The 22,031-nt window shown below is 44.0% G+C and overlaps 1 protein-coding gene across 1 annotated transcript in view; it reads right to left on the bottom strand.

The window, feature by feature from the left end:
* Positions 1-22,031, bottom strand: part of DEPDC1B (DEP domain containing 1B) — a 63,333-nt gene that overhangs the window by 20,657 nt on the left and 20,645 nt on the right. Inside the window, exons 3-6 of the mRNA XM_077817275.1 lie at positions 17,920-18,055; positions 4,582-4,709; positions 2,906-3,036; positions 1,714-1,761 (exon numbers count right to left, since the gene is read on the bottom strand). Coding sequence (XP_077673401.1) covers positions 1,714-1,761; positions 2,906-3,036; positions 4,582-4,709; positions 17,920-18,055 — 443 coding nt within the window. The remainder of the gene's footprint in view (positions 1-1,713; positions 1,762-2,905; positions 3,037-4,581; positions 4,710-17,919; positions 18,056-22,031) is intronic.

A 22,031-nucleotide genomic window follows, 5' to 3' on the forward strand; every position in this document is an offset into this window, starting at 1 on the left:
AGGATGTACACCATGCTGTCATCTTTTATGTTGAGTGTGATGGGAGCACCAACCATGATTTTGGAAAGGCTACTGAATACTGGATCTTTGGGCACATAGGTCAATAATGCTTTGCAACATCTGAGTTTGTTACCTGAACAAACCCATGATGTCCTGGTGCATTTCCAAATGCACTTCTCAGTCCTTTTTCCTCTCCTGCAACAACGGCTCTCTCCATTCTCAGTCCTTCTCCATGGTCAGGTCATAAGGCTCCTCCAAGCCGTGTTCATGGTCAGAGGCCACAGAGGACGGGAGGATCTCACAGCACATACCCTTTCTTATTTGCTTCTCTAGCTTCCTGATACAGCTCAGATGTTCAGCTGGCAGAAAGGGGCTACCTAAAAAGAGTGGCTGTGAGGCAGGGATCTCCCTCACATTCTTTGCAGTGAAGACTGATGCAAAGAATTCATTTAGCTTCTCTGCAATGGCTTTGTCTCCTTGATTGTCCAGTGGTTGCTCTAACTGTTTGGCAGGCTTCAGCTCCTGATGTCCTTAAAGCATTTTTTGCCATTAGCTTTTCTGTCTTTTGCTAGTTGTTCTTCAAATTCTTTTTTGGCCTGCCTAATTATAGTTTTACACTTGACTTGCCAGAGTTTATGCTATTTTCCTTAGTAGGATTTGACTTCCAATTTTTAAAGGATGCCTTTTTGTCTCTAACCACTCTTTTCTCTATTGTTTAGCCATGGAGCTTTTTTCTTTTCTTTTCGGTACTCATATTGTTTATTTATTTATTTGTTTGTTTTGATTTGGAGCATATATTTTCTTTTAGCCTCTTTTATGGTGTTTTTAAATAATTTCCATGCAGCTTACAGGCATTTCACTCTTGTGACTGTTCCCTTTAATTTCGAATTAACTAGCTTCTTCATTTTTGTGTAGTTCCCCCTTTTTTCTAAAGTTAAATGCTAGAGTGCTGGATTTCTTTGGCATTTTCCACCCTACAAGTATGTTAAATTTAATTACATTATGGTCACTATTACGGAGCGGTTCTACTACATTCACCTCTTGGACCAGAGGCTGTGCTCCAGTTAGGACCAAAACAAGAATTGCCTCTTCCCTTGTGGGTTCTAGGACTCGCTGCTCCAAGAAGCAGTCATTAACAGTGTCTAGAAATTTTATCTCTGCATCCCATCCTGACATGATATATACTCAGCCAATATAGGGATAGCTGAAATCCCCCATTATTATTGCGATTTCTGTTTCTGTAGCCTCCCTATTCTCCCTGAGCATTTCACAATCACCATCACGGTCAGTTTTGTTTGTTTTGAGGGTTTTTGTAACTTAATTTATTTTCACTCTAACTGCTGCTTTAATTTACATGGGGCTAAGCCATCCATAAATAACATGGTTCTTGAATCTCAATATGCATAAACTCCTGCTATAACAAAACTACATTTTTATAGCCACATGCCTACAAAAAGGTCATTGGACCATTTTACAGAGATTTGTCACAAATGAAAGCTAAATAGTTAAAAGCAAAACAGCTTCATATACTCCAGGAAATATGTTGCTTTGGCAAGAGTATTTACCAGATGACCCTAAAGATCTTTTCCATCTCTACTTTCTAGGATATGAATCAGAGGACATAATTCTGACCCTTTAAATAAAATGAATTCGGTGAAGTGAGATAGGAGTTACTTCAATTTTGTTTTTATTAGAATTTGGTGATATACTTACAATTTGCTAGACACTTCATTGCTGACAGTACCCAGTGAGGTAGCTCTTCTTCTCAGAAAGGAGGTTGTGGAGAAGAGATGAGAATTTAAAACAGTTAACAGTCTGGCATAATACAAGAGAAGTTCAAAATCTTTCAGTAAATGTGGTTTAGATTACAGTTCTCCAACACCTTAAAATACTGCCAGTTGGGCTACTCCAAGGATACACTCTCTTACATGCCACTGGCCAAATTTTATACTACTCCAATCTTATGGAGAAACATAGCAGTAAAGTAGTTTATGAAACAGTGGCAAACATCTAAATTTCAACTGAGACATTTCCCCTAGTACATCAAAATATATATTTTTAACAGTAATTTTAAAATATAAGGTTTGGCTGGAGTTTTCAGTCAAAAACAGGGAAATTGTGGAAGATTTAAGAATATACTGTCTTGATGCTTCAGAGACATTATAAGAACGTCAGAATGGCTATACTGGGTCAGACCAAAGGTCCATCTAGCCCAGTATCCTGTCTTCCAACAGGGGCCAGTGCCAGGTACTTCAGAGGGAAGCCCAAGTTCTGTAGGGGGCTGATATGACAGTAGGAAAAGGCATAAACTCCTCTGACACCTAGAGTGAAGGGAGGAGAAGGATGAAGGAGCCCTGACCTTGTGTTAGTGAGAAAATCTTCCACCTTCACTCTCAAGTACCTTTGCATCTTGAAACCTTGAACTGCCTGTGGGTGGATCAGGGCAAAAAACAAAAACTGATTCACACTGGTAGGACTCTTCAAAGGCCATTAGTGGCTGACTTAAGCCTGGTCAACACTAGAAAAGATATACCAGTATAAAGACACTAGTTAGGATTGTCTTTTTAATCAATATATTTATACTGGTATAAGCCCTAGTGTGGATGTAGTTACACAGATATAAAGGTGCCTTATATCAACATAGCCTATTTCGCTTCCTGAACTGGAATAATCAGTACTAGTATAAGCACTTTTCTACAGGCATAAATGTGTCCCCACTAGGGGAGGGATTTCCACTTTAATAATACAGGTGTAGTTAAAGGAAAAAACTTTCCAGTGTAGACAAGTCTTAAAAGACCCCAAGACAGCCAACAATACAGCCTTAAAAGAAAAAAAAATAATTTAAAAGAGCTATAATCAACATAGGAAGGCTTAAAAACATAATAAAAATCTCTAGCCCACTCACTTGTTTTGTCTTCCAAAATGACGATGCCCTGTTTATTGACATTGTACACATTGTGGATGATATGTTTTGGGTTCACAAGCTTTGTATCCAATACTTCATCCAGAGAATCCAGGCCCAAATCTTTTTGCAAGCTGTTAAAATAAATAAATAGTTTACATCATCTATATTAAAAAACAAACTGGGAACGATTCACTTGTTTAAATTAATTCCTTTCTGTTTGTTTTTGTCATCTTTGGGGTGTGGAAGCTTGAGGCAGTTTCAAGAACGTTATTTGATCATTAATATTTTCATGCTACACATTTCATTGATGTATATCCAGTTCATCTCATAAAAATAACATGCCATTTTAACAGTTTACACTATAAACATTATTGGTTAGGTTCCACCTGTGTTGTCAAACAGCCAGTGTATTTTTTAACCAGAGGAAAAAGATTATATATATATAAAATTCATACACACACACAAAATAGACAGCCCCCTACATTGTGCAGGATATTAATGTTGGATTGCCTATAATAATAATAGAATATAGATTAATAGATTACAAGGTCAGAAGGGACAATTGCGATCATCTAGTCTGAACTCCTATCTAACAAAGGCCATAGAACATCTCCAGAATAATTCCTTTTGAACTAGAGCACAAGTCCCCAAACTGTGGGGTGCACCCCCCTAGGGGGGTGCTAAGGAATGTTTAGGGGGCACAGCTGGGGACCGGGTCAGCCCCCACAGAGGGCAGGGAGGGAGCGCCATCCAGCTTTGCTCCTGGCCCCGCACCTGGGGCTCGGCCCCCAGCCCCAGCCCCCTTACCTCTGTCCAACCCCAGCTGCCCCCCCATCCCCTCGGCCCTGGATCCTGTGGGGCAGAGGGCGCAGACAGGTGTAAGTGGGGTGCACGGTAAAAAGTTTGGGGATTACTGAACTAGAACGTATCATTTTAAAAAGAAAAATCAAATACTGATTTTAACATAGCCAGTGATAGAGAATCCATCACAACCCTTGATAAACTGTTCCAATGATTAATTACCCTCATTGTTAAAATTTTACAGCTTATTTCTATATGTAGGAAGCTTGTAGAATTTTTTTCACCCAGCTGATCAGATCTTCCATTTCCTATGTCCTCAAACTAAACGTTTGGGGGAGGGATAGCTCAATGGTTTGAGCATTGGCCTGCTAAACCCACGGTTGTGAGTTCAGTCCTTGAGGGGACCATTTAGAGATCTGAGGCAAAAATTGGGGATTGGTCCTGCTTTGAGCAGGGGGTTGGACTAGATGACCTCTTGAGGTCCCTTCTAACCCTGATATTCTATGATTGCACTTTTTATTAGTGATTTTTAGGATTTCATGTTCCCAGAAGAGCTGTTTGAATTTTACCATCGTGGAAAGAGAAGTGAGGAGAAAGATTTCACCACACTACACAACACAAACACATACAGAAAAATTTGCTATATAGTATCATAGAAAGAGGAATTGTTAAAACTGCTAAATACAAAAGAGATTATTCACAAATCACAGGCTGATAGTCAAATAATAAGCAAGTCTAATTAGTTTAGCAAGTATACACCTAATGGCAGTATAGCAGTAAAGAATGGGCGAAATTATGAGAGGTAGCAGAGAAGGTGAGACTGTTGCCCACTATACACATTAGTGTAAAGGTGGAGGACTCACAAACACACTTACTGTGATAGCGTCATGGATTTCCATATCTCTTCTATATTTGCCTGTGTTAACTCTTGGCGGTGCACAAGTCTGCAAGCTGGTACTTCTCCTATTGCTATACTGTGACGTTTGAACCACATTTCAGAATTCTGGATTACAAAAGAAAAAAGAGCACATTCCTTCACCTACCAATTTTTTCAATGATAAAATAGTATAGCACTTACACAGTGTAGCATGCTTCCTCTTCCAAGCACTTTATGAACAATAACAAATGCTCGTAAAATCCGTGAGCAGTAAGTATTATTTAGATTTTATAGATGGGAAGCATCTTTGCCTCAGTTAAGTGATTTGTCCAAAGCTGCAGAAGGAGCTCATGTCAGAGCAGTGCTTGCAGTCCCAGTTCAGAGCACCCTCCTGCACCCCAAACTCCTCATCCCCAGCCCCACCCCAGAGCCCATATCCCCAGCTGGAGCCCTCACCTCCCTGCCCCCGCACCCCAGCCCGGAGCCCCCTCCCGCACCCTGAACTCCTCATTTCTGGCCCCACCCCTGAGCCTGGACCCCTAATCAGAGCCCTCACTCCCTCTCACACTCCAACCCAAATTTTGTGAGCATTCATGGCCCGCCATACAATTTCTATTCCCAGATGTGGCCCTCGGGACAAAAAGTTTTCCCATCCCTGCTCTAGCATGTAAGTCACTCCCAAATTTGTCTGTGTGTGCTGCAGCCAGCCAGCCATAACTTGGCTTTTACCAGCCTTAAAGACTACCACGGGATTACCCCCACCACACTCCCAGATTTCCCCCCAGAAACCTATGTCCTGTACTATCCATCCTCTCCATCTATCGGTGTCAAGTGGAGTGCCCCAGGGGTCGGTCCTGGGGCCGGTTTTGTTCAATATCTTCATAAATGATCTGGAGGATGGTGTGGATTGCACTCTCAGCAAATTTGCGGACGATACTAAACTGGGAGGAGTGGTAGATACGCTGGAGGGGAGGGATAGGATACAGAAGGACCTAGACAAATTGGAGGATTGGGCCAAAAGAAATCTGATGAGGTTCAATAAGGATAAGTGCAGGGTCCTGCACTTAGGACGGAAGAATCCAATGCACCGCTACAGACTAGGGACCGAATGGCTAGGCAGCAGTTCTGCGGAAAAGGACCTAGGGGTGACAGTGGACGAGAAGCTGGATATGAGTCAGCAGTGTGCCCTTGTTGCCAAGAAGGCCAATGGCATTTTGGGATGTATACGTAGGGGCATAGCGAGCAGATCGAGGGACGTGATCGTCCCCCTCTATTCGACATTGGTGAGGCCTCATCTGGAGTACTGTGTCCAGTTTTGGGCCCCACACTACAAGAAGGATGTGGATAAATTGGAGAGAGTCCAGCGAAGGGCAACAAAAATGATTAGGGGTCTAGAACACATGACTTATGAGGAGAGGCTGAGGGAGCTGGGATTGTTTAGCCTGCAGAAGAGAAGAATGAGGGGGGATTTGATAGCTGCTTTCAACTACCTGAAAGGGGGTTCCAAAGAGGATGGCTCTAGACTGTTCTCAATGGTAGCAGATGACAGAACGAGGAGTAATGGCTTCAAGTTGCAGTGGGGGAGGTTTAGATTGGATATTAGGAAAAACTTTTTCACTAAGAGGGTGGTGAAACACTGGAATGCGTTGCCTAGGGAGGTGGTGGAATCTCCTTCCTTGGAAGTTTTTAAGGTCAGGCTTGACAAAGCCCTGGCTGGGATGATTTAACTGGGAATTGGTCCTGCTTCGAGCAGGGGGTTGGACTAGATGACCTTCAGGGGTCCCTTCCAACCCTGATATTCTATGATTCTATGATTCTCCTGGACAGTACAAATATATTGAGCCCGTTATTCCATTAAGGGAATAATATGCACACTACTTGTTACCCCAAATAGAGTTGCCCAGCCCCTTCAACTTGAACTCACTGGTCAGGATCCCTCCCCACAGAATCCAATGGCTACTTGTTCTGTCTCTTCAGATGCAGTGAAGGTAATGGGTGGGGGGAGGGATGTCTGTCCCTTCTTTTTATAGTTTCAGTCCCCCAATTGAAAACATTTACAGCTGAGACCAAGGAGACAAAGAATCTAGGGGGAATGATATTAGCTACTGGTTTTTTTCACCTGCTTGAACTTCCTTTGTTTTCCCTCCCTGCTTGATGACGCTGTTTAGTACTTAAATGTAAATTAAGGCAAGTGCAAATTCCTTCCTTTGTTTAGGACAGACCTGACTTCTGCCTAGGAAAGCTGCGGGGTTTGGAACATCCATTAATAACATACAGGGGGATCTTATAACTTCACATACAATGTGGCCACACATATTTTACCAGGACAATACTGACCAGCAAACTATGAGTTTTCAAATGATACTTTACAAAGCATACTTTGTACAAAGATTATTACAATCATGTGTAAGGTTTATTCGATCATACATTTGCATTTAACAACAGCCTCTACCCTTTAAGAATTCCCAAAGAACAACCAGGTGAGAGAGTCATTCTCAGGTCTTATGTACACGGTACTGGCAAAGCACACTAGAGGGGTATGACTTGTGAAGCATTTGAATGTGTTTCAAACAGGACTATGTTAAAGCAAACTTGGTACCTTTTAGAGCAGGCCAGCAGGGTCTACATGGGGCAGCCCCTCTGATGCATTTTGCCATGCTGTGTAGACCAGTTCATGGTCTTCATCTTGTTTGGCTCTGTGCACGCTGATGCAATTTAAGTAGCAAGTCCTAGCAGGTGTAATGCAGACAGAAAACGAATGCAAACAGGTAAAACTGAGGAGACCCAGCAAAGCTAGTTCTTCACAAAAACTAGGATGCCAATAGTCATTTCTATCCTGACTGAAAGGATAGAACTGAAGCAGCAGAGAATGAAAGACTGTATGACCACCACACAGAGGTCACACTTTGAACCCAAGTGAAACAGTATGCACTGGTGGGAGTGTCAGGATACTGTATATTAATAATCAAAGCTAGCATGAAGGGAACAAATAGCAACTTTTCTTAATTACTAGGAGTTTTTCCTTTTTAGCCTAAAAGATGACAACTGCGTTGTATGGAGTGGTCTTTATTTCCACAGGTCTGGGCGGACGATTGACCTAAGACAGCTGCAGCAGCACAGGAGCCAGCAAACAGAGCTGTAAATAGGGGAGTCTGAGTGGGAGTTGGCAAGAGGAGTTTGGGGGGAAGACTAAGAGAGCCAGGCAGAGGAACAAACAGGGTAGTGAAGGGAGTGTGTGGTGGTCTGGCAGTGGTTTGGTGCTTGTTGGGGGTTTGTTTTGCTCTGGGTGGTGGTGTTTTGGTTTGGTTTGTGTTTCCTGGACTAACAGGACTTAGATGAGAAGGCTGTGACAGATACAGAGGCAGCAGTGGAAAACAAAATGAAGATGACTGCATGTGGAAGCTGCAGCATGTACATGATCCTGGAGGGGGTACCTAAAAAGAGTTTCATCTGCCACCTGATAGAGCTGATGGAAGAAAAGATCCGAGGATTGGAGAGGCAGGTGGAAACTCTGGTTGAGTTTAGAAGGGGGTTCGAGCGGATGATGAAGCAAAGACATGAGGAGGCTGAAGTGAAAAACTCAGATTTGCAGATGGAAGCAGGACCAAAGAACGCTGAGGAGAGACTGCTGGGAGGCATATGACTAAGAGAACCAGGCAGCGGAAAAGACGGGCTAGTGAAGGAGAAATAGAGCTCAGGAACAGGTTTGCGGAGCTGCAAAATGAAGAAGGGGCACAGTAGGTGGTCACTGAAGGTGAGAGGGCAAGGAAGAAGAGAAGAGCAGCTAGTCCTAAAAGAAGAGGGGAGGAGTCAATGGAGATAACAACACCAAATATGAGCCCCAGGAGGATACAGCATGGGTTGCAGAGGATTGCAAGGGACAATAGGAATCGAGAGGACTTGCAGCCAGAGGGAACAGGGGATAGACCGAAGAATCGCACCATCACCAGGAAAAGGCAGGTCTACATGATTGGAGACTCCTTACTTAGAAGGATAGACAGGCCTGTAACAAGAGCGGATCCAGAGAACAGAAGGATGTGCTGTCTGCTGGGTGCCAAGATATGGGATGTGGACCTGAGGCTGAAGAGGATCCGAACGGGAGTGGGAAAGAATCCACTGATTGTCCTTCATGTGGGAACAATATGATACAGCTAGATTCTCGCTGGAAGTATCAAGGGAGAGTATGCCAGACTGGGGAAGACGCTTAAGGAAATCGAGGCTGAGGTGATCTTCAGTGGGATTCTGCCTGTTCCTAGAGAAGGGCAACAAAGGTGTGACAAGATTATGATGATCAACAGATGGCTCAGGCAGTGTGCTATAAGGAGGGCTTTGGGGTGTATAGCCACTGGGAAGCATTCATGGACAGAGGACTGTTCTCTCGGGATGGACTTCATCTGAGCAGGGAGGGAAATAGACTTCTAGGATGGAGGCTGGCACAACTGATTAAGAGAGCTTTAAACTAGGAATTTGCGGGAGATGGTTGGGAGATGTCCAGGTAATCTCCACGCCGGATTTTAGCATTGAGAGGGAAGAAAACGAAGTAAGAAAGGATACAGCCGTGGGTAGGAGAATGGACATAAGGAGGAGGGGTAGTGTAGATACCAGTCTAATAGGTGATACTGGCGGTAGAATGTCTGTGCCTAATCGGGTAAAGAATGTGAAAGAAGCCAAACAGCAAAAATTAAGATGTTTGTACACGAATGTGAGGAGCCTAGATAACAAAATGGAGGAACGAGAGCTATTGGTGCCGGAAGTGAAACCAGATATAAGGATAACAGAAACATGGTGGAATAGTAGTCATGACTGGAGTACAGGTATTGAAGGGTATGTGCTGTTTAGGAAAGACAGAAATAAAGGCAAAGGTGGTGGAGTTGCATTGTATATCAATGATGAGGTAGACTGTAAAGAAATAAGAAGTGATGGAATGGATACAAAAAATCACATTGGGGAAAAAAGCTACTAGAGCATCCCCTAGGATAGTGCTTGGGGTGTGCTATAGACCACCGGGATCCAATTTGGATAAGGATAGAGACTTCTTTAATGTTTTCAATGAAGTAAATACTAATGGGAATTGTGTGATCATGGGAGACTTTACCTTCCCAGATATAGACTGGAGGAAAAGTGCTAGTAATAATAATAGGGCTCAGATTTTCCTGGATGCGATAGCTGACGGATTCCTTCACCAAGTAGTTGCTGAACCAACAAGAGGGGATGCCATTTTAGATTTGGGTTTGGTGAGTAGTGAGGACCTCGTAGAAGAAATGGTTGTAGGGGACAACCTTGGTTCGAGTGATCATGAGCTAATTCAGTTCAAACTAAATGGAAGGATAAACAAAAATAGATCTGTGACTATGGTTTTTGATTTCAAAAGGGCTAACTTTAAAAAATTAAGGAACTTAGTTAGGGAAGTGGATTGGACTGAAGAATTTATGGATCTAAAGGTAGAGGAGGCCTGGGATTACTTTAAATCAAAGCTGCAGAAGCTATCAGAAGCCTGCATCCCAAGAAAGGGGAAAAAATTCATAGGCAGGAGTTGTAGACCAAGCTGGATGAGTAAGCATCTCAGAGAGGTGATTAAGAAAAAGCAGAAAGCCTACAAGGAGTGGAAGATGAGGGGGATCAGCAAGGAAAGCTACCTTATTGAGGTCAGTATATGTAGGGATAAAGTGAAAAAGGCAAAAAGCCATGTAGATTTGGACCTTGCAAAGGGAATTAAAAGCAATAGTAAAAGGTTTTGTAGCCATATAAATAAGAATACAAAGAAAGAGGAAGTGGGACCGCTAAACACTAAGGATGGAGTGGAGGTTAAGGATAATCTAGGCATGGCCTAATATCTAAACAAATACTTTACCTCAGTCTTTAACGAGGCTAATGAGGAGTTTAGGGATAATAGTAGGACGACAAATGGGAATGAGGATATGCAGGTAGATATTACCACATCCAAACTCGAACAGCTTAATGGGACTAAATCAGGGGGCCCAGATAATCTTCCTCCAAGAATATTAAAGGAAGTGGCACATGAAATTGCAAGCCCATTAGCAAGAATCTGTAAACTCAGGGGTTGTGCCATATGACTGGAGAATTGCTAATATAGTTCCTATTTTTAAGAAAGGGAAAAAAAGTGATTCAGGTAACTACAGGCCTGTTAGTTTGACATCTGTAGTATGCAAGGTCTTGGAAAAAATTTTGAAGGAGAAAGTAGTTAAGGACATTGAGGTCAATGGTAATTGAGACAAAATACAACATGGTTTTACAAAAAGTAGATCGTACCAAACCAACCTGATCTCTTTCTTTGAGAAGGAAACAGATTTTTTAGACAAAGGAAATGCAGTGCATCTAATTTACCTTGATTTCAGTAAGGCACTTGATATGGTTCCACATGGGGAATTATTAGCTAAACTGGAAAAGATAGGGATCAATATGAAAATTGAAAGGTGGATAAGGAATTGGTTAAAGGGGAGACTACAATGGGTCCGACTGAAAGGTGAACTGTCAGGCTGGAGGGAGGTTACTAGTGGAGTTCCTCAGGGATCGGTTTTGGGACCAATCTTATTTAATCTTTTTATTACTGACCTTGGCACAAAAAGTGGGAATGTGCTAATAAAGTTTGCGGATGACACGAAGCTGGGAGGCATTGCCAATATAGAGAGATATCATACAGGAAGATTTGGATGACCTTGTAAACTGGAGTAATAGTAATAGGATGAAATTTAATAGTGAAAAGTGCAAGGTCATGCATTTACGGATTAATAACAAGAATTTTTGTTATAAACTGGGGATGCATCACTTGCAGGTAACAGAGGAAGAGAAGGACCTCGAGTATTGGTTGATCACAGGATGACTATGAGCCGCCAATGTGATATGGCTGTGAAAAAAGCTAATGCGTTCTTCGGATGAATCAGGCAAGGTATTTCCAGTAGAGATAAAGTGGTGTTAGTACCGTTAGACAAGGCACTGGTGAGACCTCATTGTTAGGATATAGATATTCAGGCCTGTCTGTAAAGGCCTATCTCTAAGAATTTAGGTGTATTCTTATCACTTAGCTAGTTATAGAGGTATAAAAGAAAGAATCAAAATCACTGTCTGCCGGTGTAAGGTCCTTCTCTTACTGTGACAGTCTGAGGCCCTGTGCTTAGGCTAAGATCTTTGGCTAAGCAACAGAAGCAGCCATAAGCTGGGAAGCGACCGGTCACATCCTCACATTCCAAACTAGTCATATTGAAATAAGGTGCTATTGGGCTGTTAGGAATACAATCCTGTCCTGATAATGCCTATCGCCTCCAGAGAAAGGGAAGTGCCTAGAAAATGTAAAAGGAAACTTAGTTTGATAGCATCCTGTCTGGCAAGAACTCACTTATCAATAGCTGGGATGTGAAATCCTCACTTCTGTATTGTTTTGTCATTATAGTTCCCACTTTGCTATTGCTTATTTGCATGGTCTCTGTCTGGTTCTGTGATTGTTTCTGCCTGCTGTATAATTAATTTTGCTGGGTGTAAACTAATTAAGGTGGTGGGATATAATTGGGTACATAATCATGTTACAGTATGTCAGGATTGGTTAGTTAAATTTCAGGAAAATGATTGGTTAAGGTATAGCTAAGCAGAACTCAAGTTTTACTATATAGTCTGCAGTCAATCAGGAAGTGGGTGGGTGTGTGAAATGGGAACAGGGAATGGGGGTGGGGAAATTGGAATCATGTTTAGCTAAGGGCCGGAATGGGAACAGGGACACAGGTAAGGCTCTGTGGTGTCAGAGCTGGGAAGAGGGACACTAAGGAAGGAAACTGGAATCATGCTTGCTGGAAGTTCACCCCAATAAACATCGAATTGTTTGCACCTTTGGACTTTGGGTATTGTGGCTCTCTGTTCCTGCGAGAAGAACTAGGGAAGTAAGTGGGTGAAGGAATAAGCCCCCTAACACTCACCTGGAATATTGTGTGCAGTTCTGGTCTCCCATGTTTAAGAAGGATAAATTCAAACTGGAACAAGCACAGAGAAGGGCTACTAGGATGATCCGAGGAATGGAAAACCTGTCTTATGAAAGGAGACTCAAAGAGCTTGGCTTGTTTAGCCTAACCAAAAGAAGGCTGTGGGGAGATATGATTGCTCTCTATAAATATATCAGAGGGATAAATACCAGGGAGGGAGAGGAATTATTTAAGCTCAGTACCAATGTCGACACAAGAACAAATGGATATAAACTGGCCATTGGGAAGTTTAGACTTGAAATTAGATGAAGGTTTCTAACCACCAGAGGAGTGAAGTTCTGGAACAGCCTTCCAAGGGGAGAAGTGGAGGCAAAAGACCTATCTGGCTTCAAGACTAAGCTTGATAAGTTTATGGAGGGGATGGTATGATGGGATAGCCTAATTTTGGCAATTAATTGATCTTTGACTATTATGCCCAATGGCCTGTGATGGGACACTAGATAGGGTGGGATCTGAGTTCAAAGAATTCTTTCCTGGGTGTCTGGTTGTTGAGTCTTGCCCACATGTTCAGGGTTTAGCTGATCACCATATTTGGGGTTAGGAAAGAATTTTCCTCCAGGGCAGATTGGCAGAGGCCCTGGGGGTTTTTCGCCTTCCTCTGCAGTGTGGGGCACAGGTCACTTACTGGAGCCATTGGCCATTATCTTTGAAAACTCATGGCGATCAGGAGAGGTCCCGGACGACTGGAAAAAGGCTAATGTAGTGCCCATCTTTAAAAAAGAGAAGGAGGAGGATCCTGGGAACTACAGGCCAGTCAGCCTCACCTCAGTCCCTGGAAAAATCATGGAGCAGGTCCTCAAGGAATCAATTCTGAAGCACTTGGAGGAGAGGAAAGTGATCAGGAACAGTCAGCATGGATTCACCAAGGGCAAGTCATGCCTGACTAATCTAATTGCCTTCTGTGACGAGATAACTGGCTCTGTGGATGAGGGGAAAGTGGTGGACATGTTGTTCCTTGACTTTAGCAAAGCTTTTGACACTGTCTCCCACAGTATTCTTGCCAGCAAGTTAAAGAAGTATGGGCTGGATGAATGGACTATAAGGTGGATGGAAAGCTGGCTAGATAGTCGGGCTCAACGGGTAGTGATCAATGGCTCCATGTCTAGTTGGCAGCCGGTATCAAGTGGAGTGCCCCAAGGGTCGGTCCTGGAGCCGATTTTGTTCAATATCTTCATAAATGATCTGGAGAATGGTGTGGATTGCACCCTCAGCAAGTTTGCAGATGACACTAAACTGGGAGGAGAGGTAGATACGCTGAAGGGTAGGGATAGTATACAGAGGGACCTAGACAAATTGGAGGATTGGGCCAAAAGAAATCTGATGAGGTTCAACAAGGACAAGTGCAGAGTCCTGCACTTAGGACAGAAGAATCCCATGCACCACTACAGACTAGGGACCGAATGGCTCGGCAGCAGTTCTGCAGAAAAGGACCTAGAGGTTACAGTGGACGAGAAGTTGGATATGAGTCAACAGTGTGCTCTTGTTGCCAAGAAGGCCAATGGCATTTTGGGATGTATAAGTAGGGGCATTGCCAGCAGATCGAGGGACGTGATCGTTCCCCTCTATTCGACACTGGTGAGGCCTCATCTGGAGTACTGTGTCCAGTTTTGGGCCCCACACTACAAGAAGGATGTGGAAAAATTGGAAAGAATCCAGCGGAGGGCAACAAAAATGATTAGGGGACTGGAACACATGAGTTATGAGGAGAGGCTGAGGGAACTGGGCATGTTTAGTCTACGGAAGAGAAGAATGAGGGGGGATTTGATAGCTGCTTTCAAATACCTGAAAGGGGGTTCCAAAGAGGATGGATCTAGACTGTTCTCAGTGGTAGCAGATCACAGAACAAGGAGTAATGGTCTCAAGTTGCAGTGGGGGAGATTTAGGTTGGATTAGGAAAAGCGTTTTCGCTAGGAGGGTGGTGAAACACTGGAATGGGTTACCTAGGGAGGTGGTGGAATCTCCTTCCTTAGAAGTTTTTAAGGTCAGGCTTGACAAAGCCCTGGCTGGGATGATTTAATTGGGGATCGGTCCTGCTTTGAGCAGGGGGTTGGACTAGATGACCTCCTGAGGTCCCTTCCAACCCTGATATTCTATGATTCTCTGTACCTTAAAGTCTTTAAACCACGAGTTGAAGATTTCAATAGCTCAGACATAGGTCAGGGGTTTGTTACAGGAGTGGGTGGGTGAGATTCTGTGGCCTGTGTTGTGCAGGAGGCCAGAGCAGACGATCATAATGGTCCCTTCTGACCTTAAAGTCTATGAGTCTCACATACTTCAGTAACGAATGAGTTTATCTGATTAGGTACATCAGAGGGTGATGCTGCATGCACTGACCTTGCTAATCTGCCACCTTCCCTGCTTCACAATACATCTCCCACCCACTACAGAAGTTCCAAATGGATGTGCCTTTTCCTCTTGTGCCTCAAGATTTTTTTGGTAGTTCTTTAAAAAGGAATTAAACTGAAGATGCTATCATCCTGTCACTGCATTCAAGAGCAACTGGCATGCCTGTCCTGTCTTTCTTTAAGGAACAGGCTGATATAGCTTGTTTCATTGACATTAGCTTATTTGAGTGACTGCTGACATTTGAAGGGGAATGAGGAGCAGAACTTGAAAAGTTGGCAGTCCTACTCTGCATAAATCCAAAAACTGTAACCAAGTTAAGCCATGTTACTGACTAACAGCAGAAGGAACTCCATCTAGCCCCTGATTAGAAGAATGGTGAGTAAAAAACATGGCCTCAATAGCATGGGTTTAGGTATTATTTCTCAAAATGAAAGGTGCACCCTAATGGAAGAAAGGCAGTAGGTAGGGCAGCGGACTGGGGGGGAGGAGGCAGGGTGCAGCAGTGTGTGCATAGACCTCTCAATGGCTCTCCACCGTCTTAAAGATTAATTTTATATTACATATATATATATATATAAATAAAAAAAAGGTGTAGCTATAAATGGTTGCAAAGAAAACCTTCGAAGGATAAGTCTACACTGCAGCTGGGAGGTTTAATTCCCAGCTCGGGAAGATTTACAGACACTAGTTCTGCTCGAGCTAGCATGCCAAAAATAGCCGTGTGGCCACAGCAGCTCAGGCTAGCCACCCAAGTACATACCTAGGATCTCAAGCAGGGCTGTGCTTAGGCAGCTAGCCTGCACCGCCATGCCCATACTGCATTGGTTGAACTCTATTAGCTTTTTGGCTATGTTTGCGCTGCAGCTGGGAGTTGTAATTTCCAGCTTGAGTAGATGTACAACTGCTAACTCTGCCCAAGCTAACATGCTAAAAGTAGCAGAGATCTCTGACTGTGTTTACGAAATCCTGAAACAATTGCTCTGCGGCCTGAACTGTGCCATTAATTTCAAGGGATGATAACTTAGATGCCAACGACAGTTGAAATATCAACAGTGTTAACAATTTCACTGATCAAAACATGTAAGAAAGACATTATCATATTATCAAAATCTGCACCTATTTCCAAAGTGTGCATGGGGAGTGTGTGCTTGCGCAAACACACAGGATTAGCCCAGAGGAGGGTTGGAGACACGAAGATGCATAAAGTAAAATGCTCAGGCCTTTAAACAACATATGTCAGGGATGCAAGCTAGAGCACAATTGGTTTCATGTTTATGATGTGGAGTCTGGGAGGCAGTTTGGGAAATGCTGGGATCAGGTAAGGATTAAAACAGAGAGATCCTCCAAGTTCACACAGCAAAACAATCCAACACAACTGCTCTCTATAGCTGCAGCGTATTTTACTCCTGGGGGAATTCTGTGCCAAAAAATTAAAAATTCTGTGCACTACATTTTAAAATTCTGGAAAATTCTGCATATTTTATTTGTCAAAATAACACAATATAATCACTCCAGTTTCAATTATTTTGGTATTTTATTTCAAAATACCTGTCAATAAGTATGTCAACAAAACAGACAACAGGAACAAAGATTCCCTCAGGAGCAGAGAGTTAAAGAAACCCCTGCAAACAACCCAGTTCCAATTGGAGTTGCTGGAGAGAGCAGTGTGGGGCCCCCAGAGCCCAGACACCTGCATTCCCATTCCCCCCAGAGCCCAGCTGCAGGGCAGTCCCCGGCCCAGACACCAGGACACCCAGAGCCTTTACTCCTCCCCAACTTCTTTACTGTCCCGCCAGAGGACATGGTGCGGTGTGGCCTGGCCCTGACCTTCCTCACCCTTTGCTAGAGCTGGCTGGGTCTCCCGGGCACTCTCCTGTCCCTGGGAGAATGAGGATCAAAGAGCGTGCAGCCTCCAGCCCAGCCAGTCTGGGCGCTCTGCTCACTGCGAGCTGGGCTACGCGTAGTCCAGTGGCCCCTAGTGGCGGCCAGAAATTCTGCGAGGAAAACAGGCAATTCTGCATTCCACAGTGGTGCGGAATTCCTCCATGAGTAACATTTATTGTGAGCAAGTATGTGGAAGCCATAAAAACTGTAGCTTTATAAGAGTTTTAAAAAACCAATACGGTCGCGCAACCTTCAAGTGAAACAATCATGCGATACAATTCCAACAAAATGACCATTTTATCCTGGAATGAAGCAAATTTGTTGTTGTTTTACAATACATTAGCACATGAGTTAAATGTCAAATATATAGATTCATACATTCCAAGGCCAGAAGAGACCATTGTGTCCTGTATAACACAGACCATAAAACGTCCACAAAATAATTTCTAGCTTATCATTTAGAAAAAATCTACTCTTTATTTTAAAATGGTCAGTGATAGAGAATCCACCATGACCCTTGGTAAATTGTTAAAATGGTTAATTACTCTCACTATTAAAAATGTATGCCATATTTCCAGTCTGAATTTGTCTAGTTTCAATGTCCAGCCATTAGATCGTGTTGTACCTTTCTCTGCTAGACTGCAGAGCCCATTATTAACTATTTGTTTCCGATGTAGATACTTATGGACTCACCCTTCTTTGTTAAGCTAAAAGATTGAGCTCTTTAAGTCTATCACTATAAGGCATGTTTTCTACTCCTTTAATCATTCTTGTAGCTCTTCTCTGAACCCTCTCAAATTTATGAATTTATCCTTTAAATTATGTACTTGGTAAATTCTGTAATGTAATTTGTGAACATAAAAATAATCAAATGAGAAAGCAACCCATTTGAGAGAGAAAAATCAAAACAACCAATGAACTATAATTAAAAATGAAAGAACAATGACTTCCTTTAAGCAAAAACTCAACATAACAAAAATCTATTTCTTTCAATTTTTCTACAGCCAAACACTATACATCAAAAAAGAAAAGATTGTTAGTTTATTTTATCCCTTCCCATTACCTATTTTCCCTTCAGAATATCAAATATTTTAGAAACTGGAAACAAGAAATCTTACCATCATGAAAGGCTTCACTGGGATGTGTTCTTGGGAAGTGCCTGCTTCAGGAACATTCCAGTCTGGAAATTTAATTACTTCCTTTCTATATGGAGGCCTTGTTGGATATGGTTTCAGTGGTGAGGAAGGAGGAAACCTAAATAACATTAAAGATAACACTTAAAAAAAAAGCTTCTAAATATTGTGCAATTTTATATTTACTATTTTCAACCTGTGTCTTTCTACATTACTTGATATGTGGGTGCACATATATACATCTAGTATGTCTGAATACTTCTCCACATTAGGAGATGTTGATCCTGCTAGGAAAGGTTTAAGTGGATTCTGCTTTCTTACTGAATCAGGTGGGTTGTCACTCATTTGCACCTCTTAGATTACATCTTCACTGAAGGGATAATTTGGGCTCCTTGGATGTTATCCCTGAGATCCTTCTCATTCACATACAAAACACTTTCTCTCTAGGTTAGTGGTTCTTTCATCTCTCTAGGTTAGTGGTTCTTTCATCACGAGCTATCTGAGGCTATAGCAGGGGTTCTCAAACTGGGGGTCAGGACCCCTCAGGCGGTCACAAGGTTCTTACCTGGATAGTCGCGAGCTGTTAGCCTCCACCCCAAACCCCGCTTTGCCTCCAGCATTTATAATGGTGTTAAATATATAAAAAAAAAACATTTTTAATTGATGGGAGGGTTGCACTCAGAGGCTTGCTATGTGAAAGGGGTCACCAGTAAAAAATGTTTGAGAATCACTGGTCTATAATCTAAAACCCAAGTAAAGATTTCACGTGAGCTGGTAACCCATTCCCTTTGCAGTGAGGACACAACGCAAGTCATTCGAATGCTGACAGTCCTCCAATGATTTCCCAAATCCCTCTCTGTGTTCCCAGAAGGAAAGACAAGTTTTTCCACAATTCACTGGGAAACAATCAACCATACAGCAGTACAAAGAACCCTGGATTATGTTCCCACTGATACACACAGATCAACGAAGCACCAGTCAGAACATAGTAACTCAAGTGTGACCTTGCAGTGGCTGCTCACACCTGAGCTAGGGTAACCCAGGTGCTCAGACGCAGCTGCTGATCACCTAAGTTCCCTCTAAGCTGCACAGCTGTGCAGCAGCCTATTAAGCACTGTGCAGGCACTCAGGGCTGCAGTGGGAGAGATGTCGCGGCGGGGAGAGGCGCCCCTCCTCCGGCCCCAACCCAGCCTGGCCAGTACCAGGTTTATGATGGTGCCAGGCCCACACTCAGCAGGAGCCCCACTGGCCTGGCCCTCCACTTCACTTGTGCTGTGGCCCTGAGGCCGCAGCGCTGACTCCTCTCCTCTCCTCTCCAGCCCCTCTCCTGCACTCCTCTAGGACTGCCAGCCGGGGAATCGTGGCCCCTCCCCTGGCCCCAACCCAGCCCAGAACTGCCACAGATGGAGAAGAGGCACCCCCACCCAGCCCCAGCCCAAACCTGCTGCGAACAGGGAAAAGGCGCCCCAACTCAGCCGAAATCCGGACCTGCCACATCCAGAGGAGAGGCGCCTATCCCATGGCCCCAGCCCCGGAGCTGCTGCAGCAGGGAGAGGTGCCTCTCCCCTCCAGCCCAGGTGCTGCTGTGGTGGGAGAGAGAGCTAGGGGGAGTCCTCTCTCCCTGCTGTAGCCCCAGGTACACCAACCCCTGAACCCCAGCCCCACCCCAGAGCCCTCACCCCCTCCTGCACCCCAACCCTCTGCCTCAGCCCTGAGCCCCCTCTCACACTCCGAACCCCTCAGTCCCACCCCTGCCTCATAAATTTTGTTATGTGCACGTATATGGAGGTGATGTGGAGCCACGTCCAGCCCTTCAGACATTTTAATCTGGCCCTCAAACTCCTGCCAGGATCTGTGCTATGCTGTGGCTCCACACAGCTCGCAGAAGCAGCGGCATGTCCCCCTTCCAGCTCTTATGCATAGGGTCAGACAAGGGGCTCTGCAGCTCCCATTGGTTGGGAACCATGGCCAATGGGAGCTGCTGTGGTAGTGCCTGTGGACGGGGCAGTGTGCAGAGCCACCTGACTGCACCTCTGCAACGGAGCTGGTGAGGGGACATGCCTCTGCTTCTGGGAGCTGCCTGAGGTAAACACTGCCTGGAGCCTGCACCCCGACCCCCTGCCTTGGATTCCCCTCCTGTCCTCTAAACCCCTTGGTCCCAGCCCAGAGCACCCTCCTGTACCCCCAACGCCTCATTCCCAGCCCCACCCCAGAGCCTGTACTGCCAGCCAGAGCCCTCACCCCACCTCCATACCCCAAACCCCTGCCCCAGCCGGGAGCCCTCTCCCACACCCTGAACTCCTCATTTCTGGCCCCACCCCAGAGCCTGCACCCCCAGCTAGAGCCCTCAGCCTCTCAACCCCCAATTTCATAAGCATTCATGGCCCACCATACAATTTCCAAACCCAGATGTTGCCCTCGGACCAAAATGTTTGCCCACCCCTGCTATAGTGTATGCACTTTGTTTTACGGCAGCTTGGGAAAGGTTCCTGCCTGTCCAGTCTTGATGTGTTTTACTTTCAAAAACCAAATAAAAATGTATTATTTTTCTTTAATCAAGTCAACTGTATGATTTACCGCTTGTGTCACAATCATACAACTGAACAATGAGCTACTCATAACATCGGAAATCTGAATTTTAAAAAGGCTTGTTACAGTAATGATTAAATAAATCAAATCTTAAAACATGAAACTCATGTAAAAACAGAGAAGAGCCTAGGAGGTAAGACTAGTTCTCTGTGGAGGGCTTTCTCCTGAAGGTAGAAGAGCTGGAGAAACTTGAAGCGTTCAGGAAGAAAGTCTAGATTCCAACTCCTTCTGGGTAAGCAGAAGGAAAGCTGTAGCTAATACGAAAAAGCGATCCAATAATTGTGAACTGTGATGTGGTATAACAAATCTCACACTGGGCAATACAGGGTTAATGAGCTAATATGGGTTTAGGTAGCCCCATCCCACAACACCTGTAAGAAATGTCAGATTTGGAGGAACTTAAAAGGGAAAGACATAGTATTGTTGGTGGCAGACCAGAAAGGAGAGCAGAACCCCAGTCTCCAGCTCCTGGAGAGAGGTTTGACTGAAGGCAAGAGCTTTTCAGATGACCACTGCCCAGCAGCACCTCCCTGGAAGAAGAGAGGGCTTGATGCTGATCCACCTACTTGAGGGGACTATTTTCCCTATATTAATCTATGGGACCACAGCTTAACAGGAACATGTTTAGTAAGGTGCTCTTTCTTCAGGCTGTGGGATTATTCATTTGTGTTTCTTTTTTGTGTTCATTGACAACCCTGGAAGGAGGCAGACTGTCTAGGGCTCAGCCAGAGGCCAAGTCCCTTATGACTAGACTAGTGTGATGGAATGCCCAGCACTGCAGAACAGTGGCCTTGGTGAGTGCATGGGGACTAAATTAGCTGTTACCACTCAAGAAAGAGATCTTGGAGTCATTGTGGATAGTTCTCTGAAAACATCCGCTCAATGAGCAGCGGTAGTCAAAAAGCAAACAGAATGTTGGGAATTATTAAGAAAGGGATATAGATAATAGGACAGAAAATATCATGTTACCTCTATATAAATCCATGGTACGTCCACATCTTGAACACTGTGTGCAGATGTGGTCGCCCCGTCTCAAAAAAGATATATTGGAATTGGAAAAGATTCAGAAAAGGGCAACAAAAGTGATTAGGGGTATGGAACAGCTGCCATTTGAGGAGAGATTAATAAGATTGGGACTTTTCAGCTTGGAAAAGAGATGACTAAGGGGGGATAGGATTGAGGTCTATAAAATCATGACTGGTGTGGAGAAAATAAATAAGGAAGTGTTATTTACACTCCTTCTCATAACACAAGAACTAGGGGTCACCAAATGAAATGAATAGGCAGCAGGTTTAAAACAAATAAAAGGAAGTATTTCTTCACTCAGCACACAGTCAACCTGTGGAACTCCTTGCCAGAGGATGTTGTGAAGGCCAACGCTATAACAGGGTTCAAAAAAGAACTAGACAAATTCATGGAGGATAGATCCATCAATGGCTATTTGCCAGGCTGGGCAGGGATGATGTCCCTAGCCTCTGTTTGCCAGAAGCTGGGAATGGACGACAGAT

The sequence above is a fragment of the Eretmochelys imbricata genome, chromosome 5 (assembly GCF_965152235.1).
Source record: "Eretmochelys imbricata isolate rEreImb1 chromosome 5, rEreImb1.hap1, whole genome shotgun sequence".
Taxonomy (NCBI): Eukaryota; Metazoa; Chordata; order Testudines; family Cheloniidae; genus Eretmochelys; species Eretmochelys imbricata.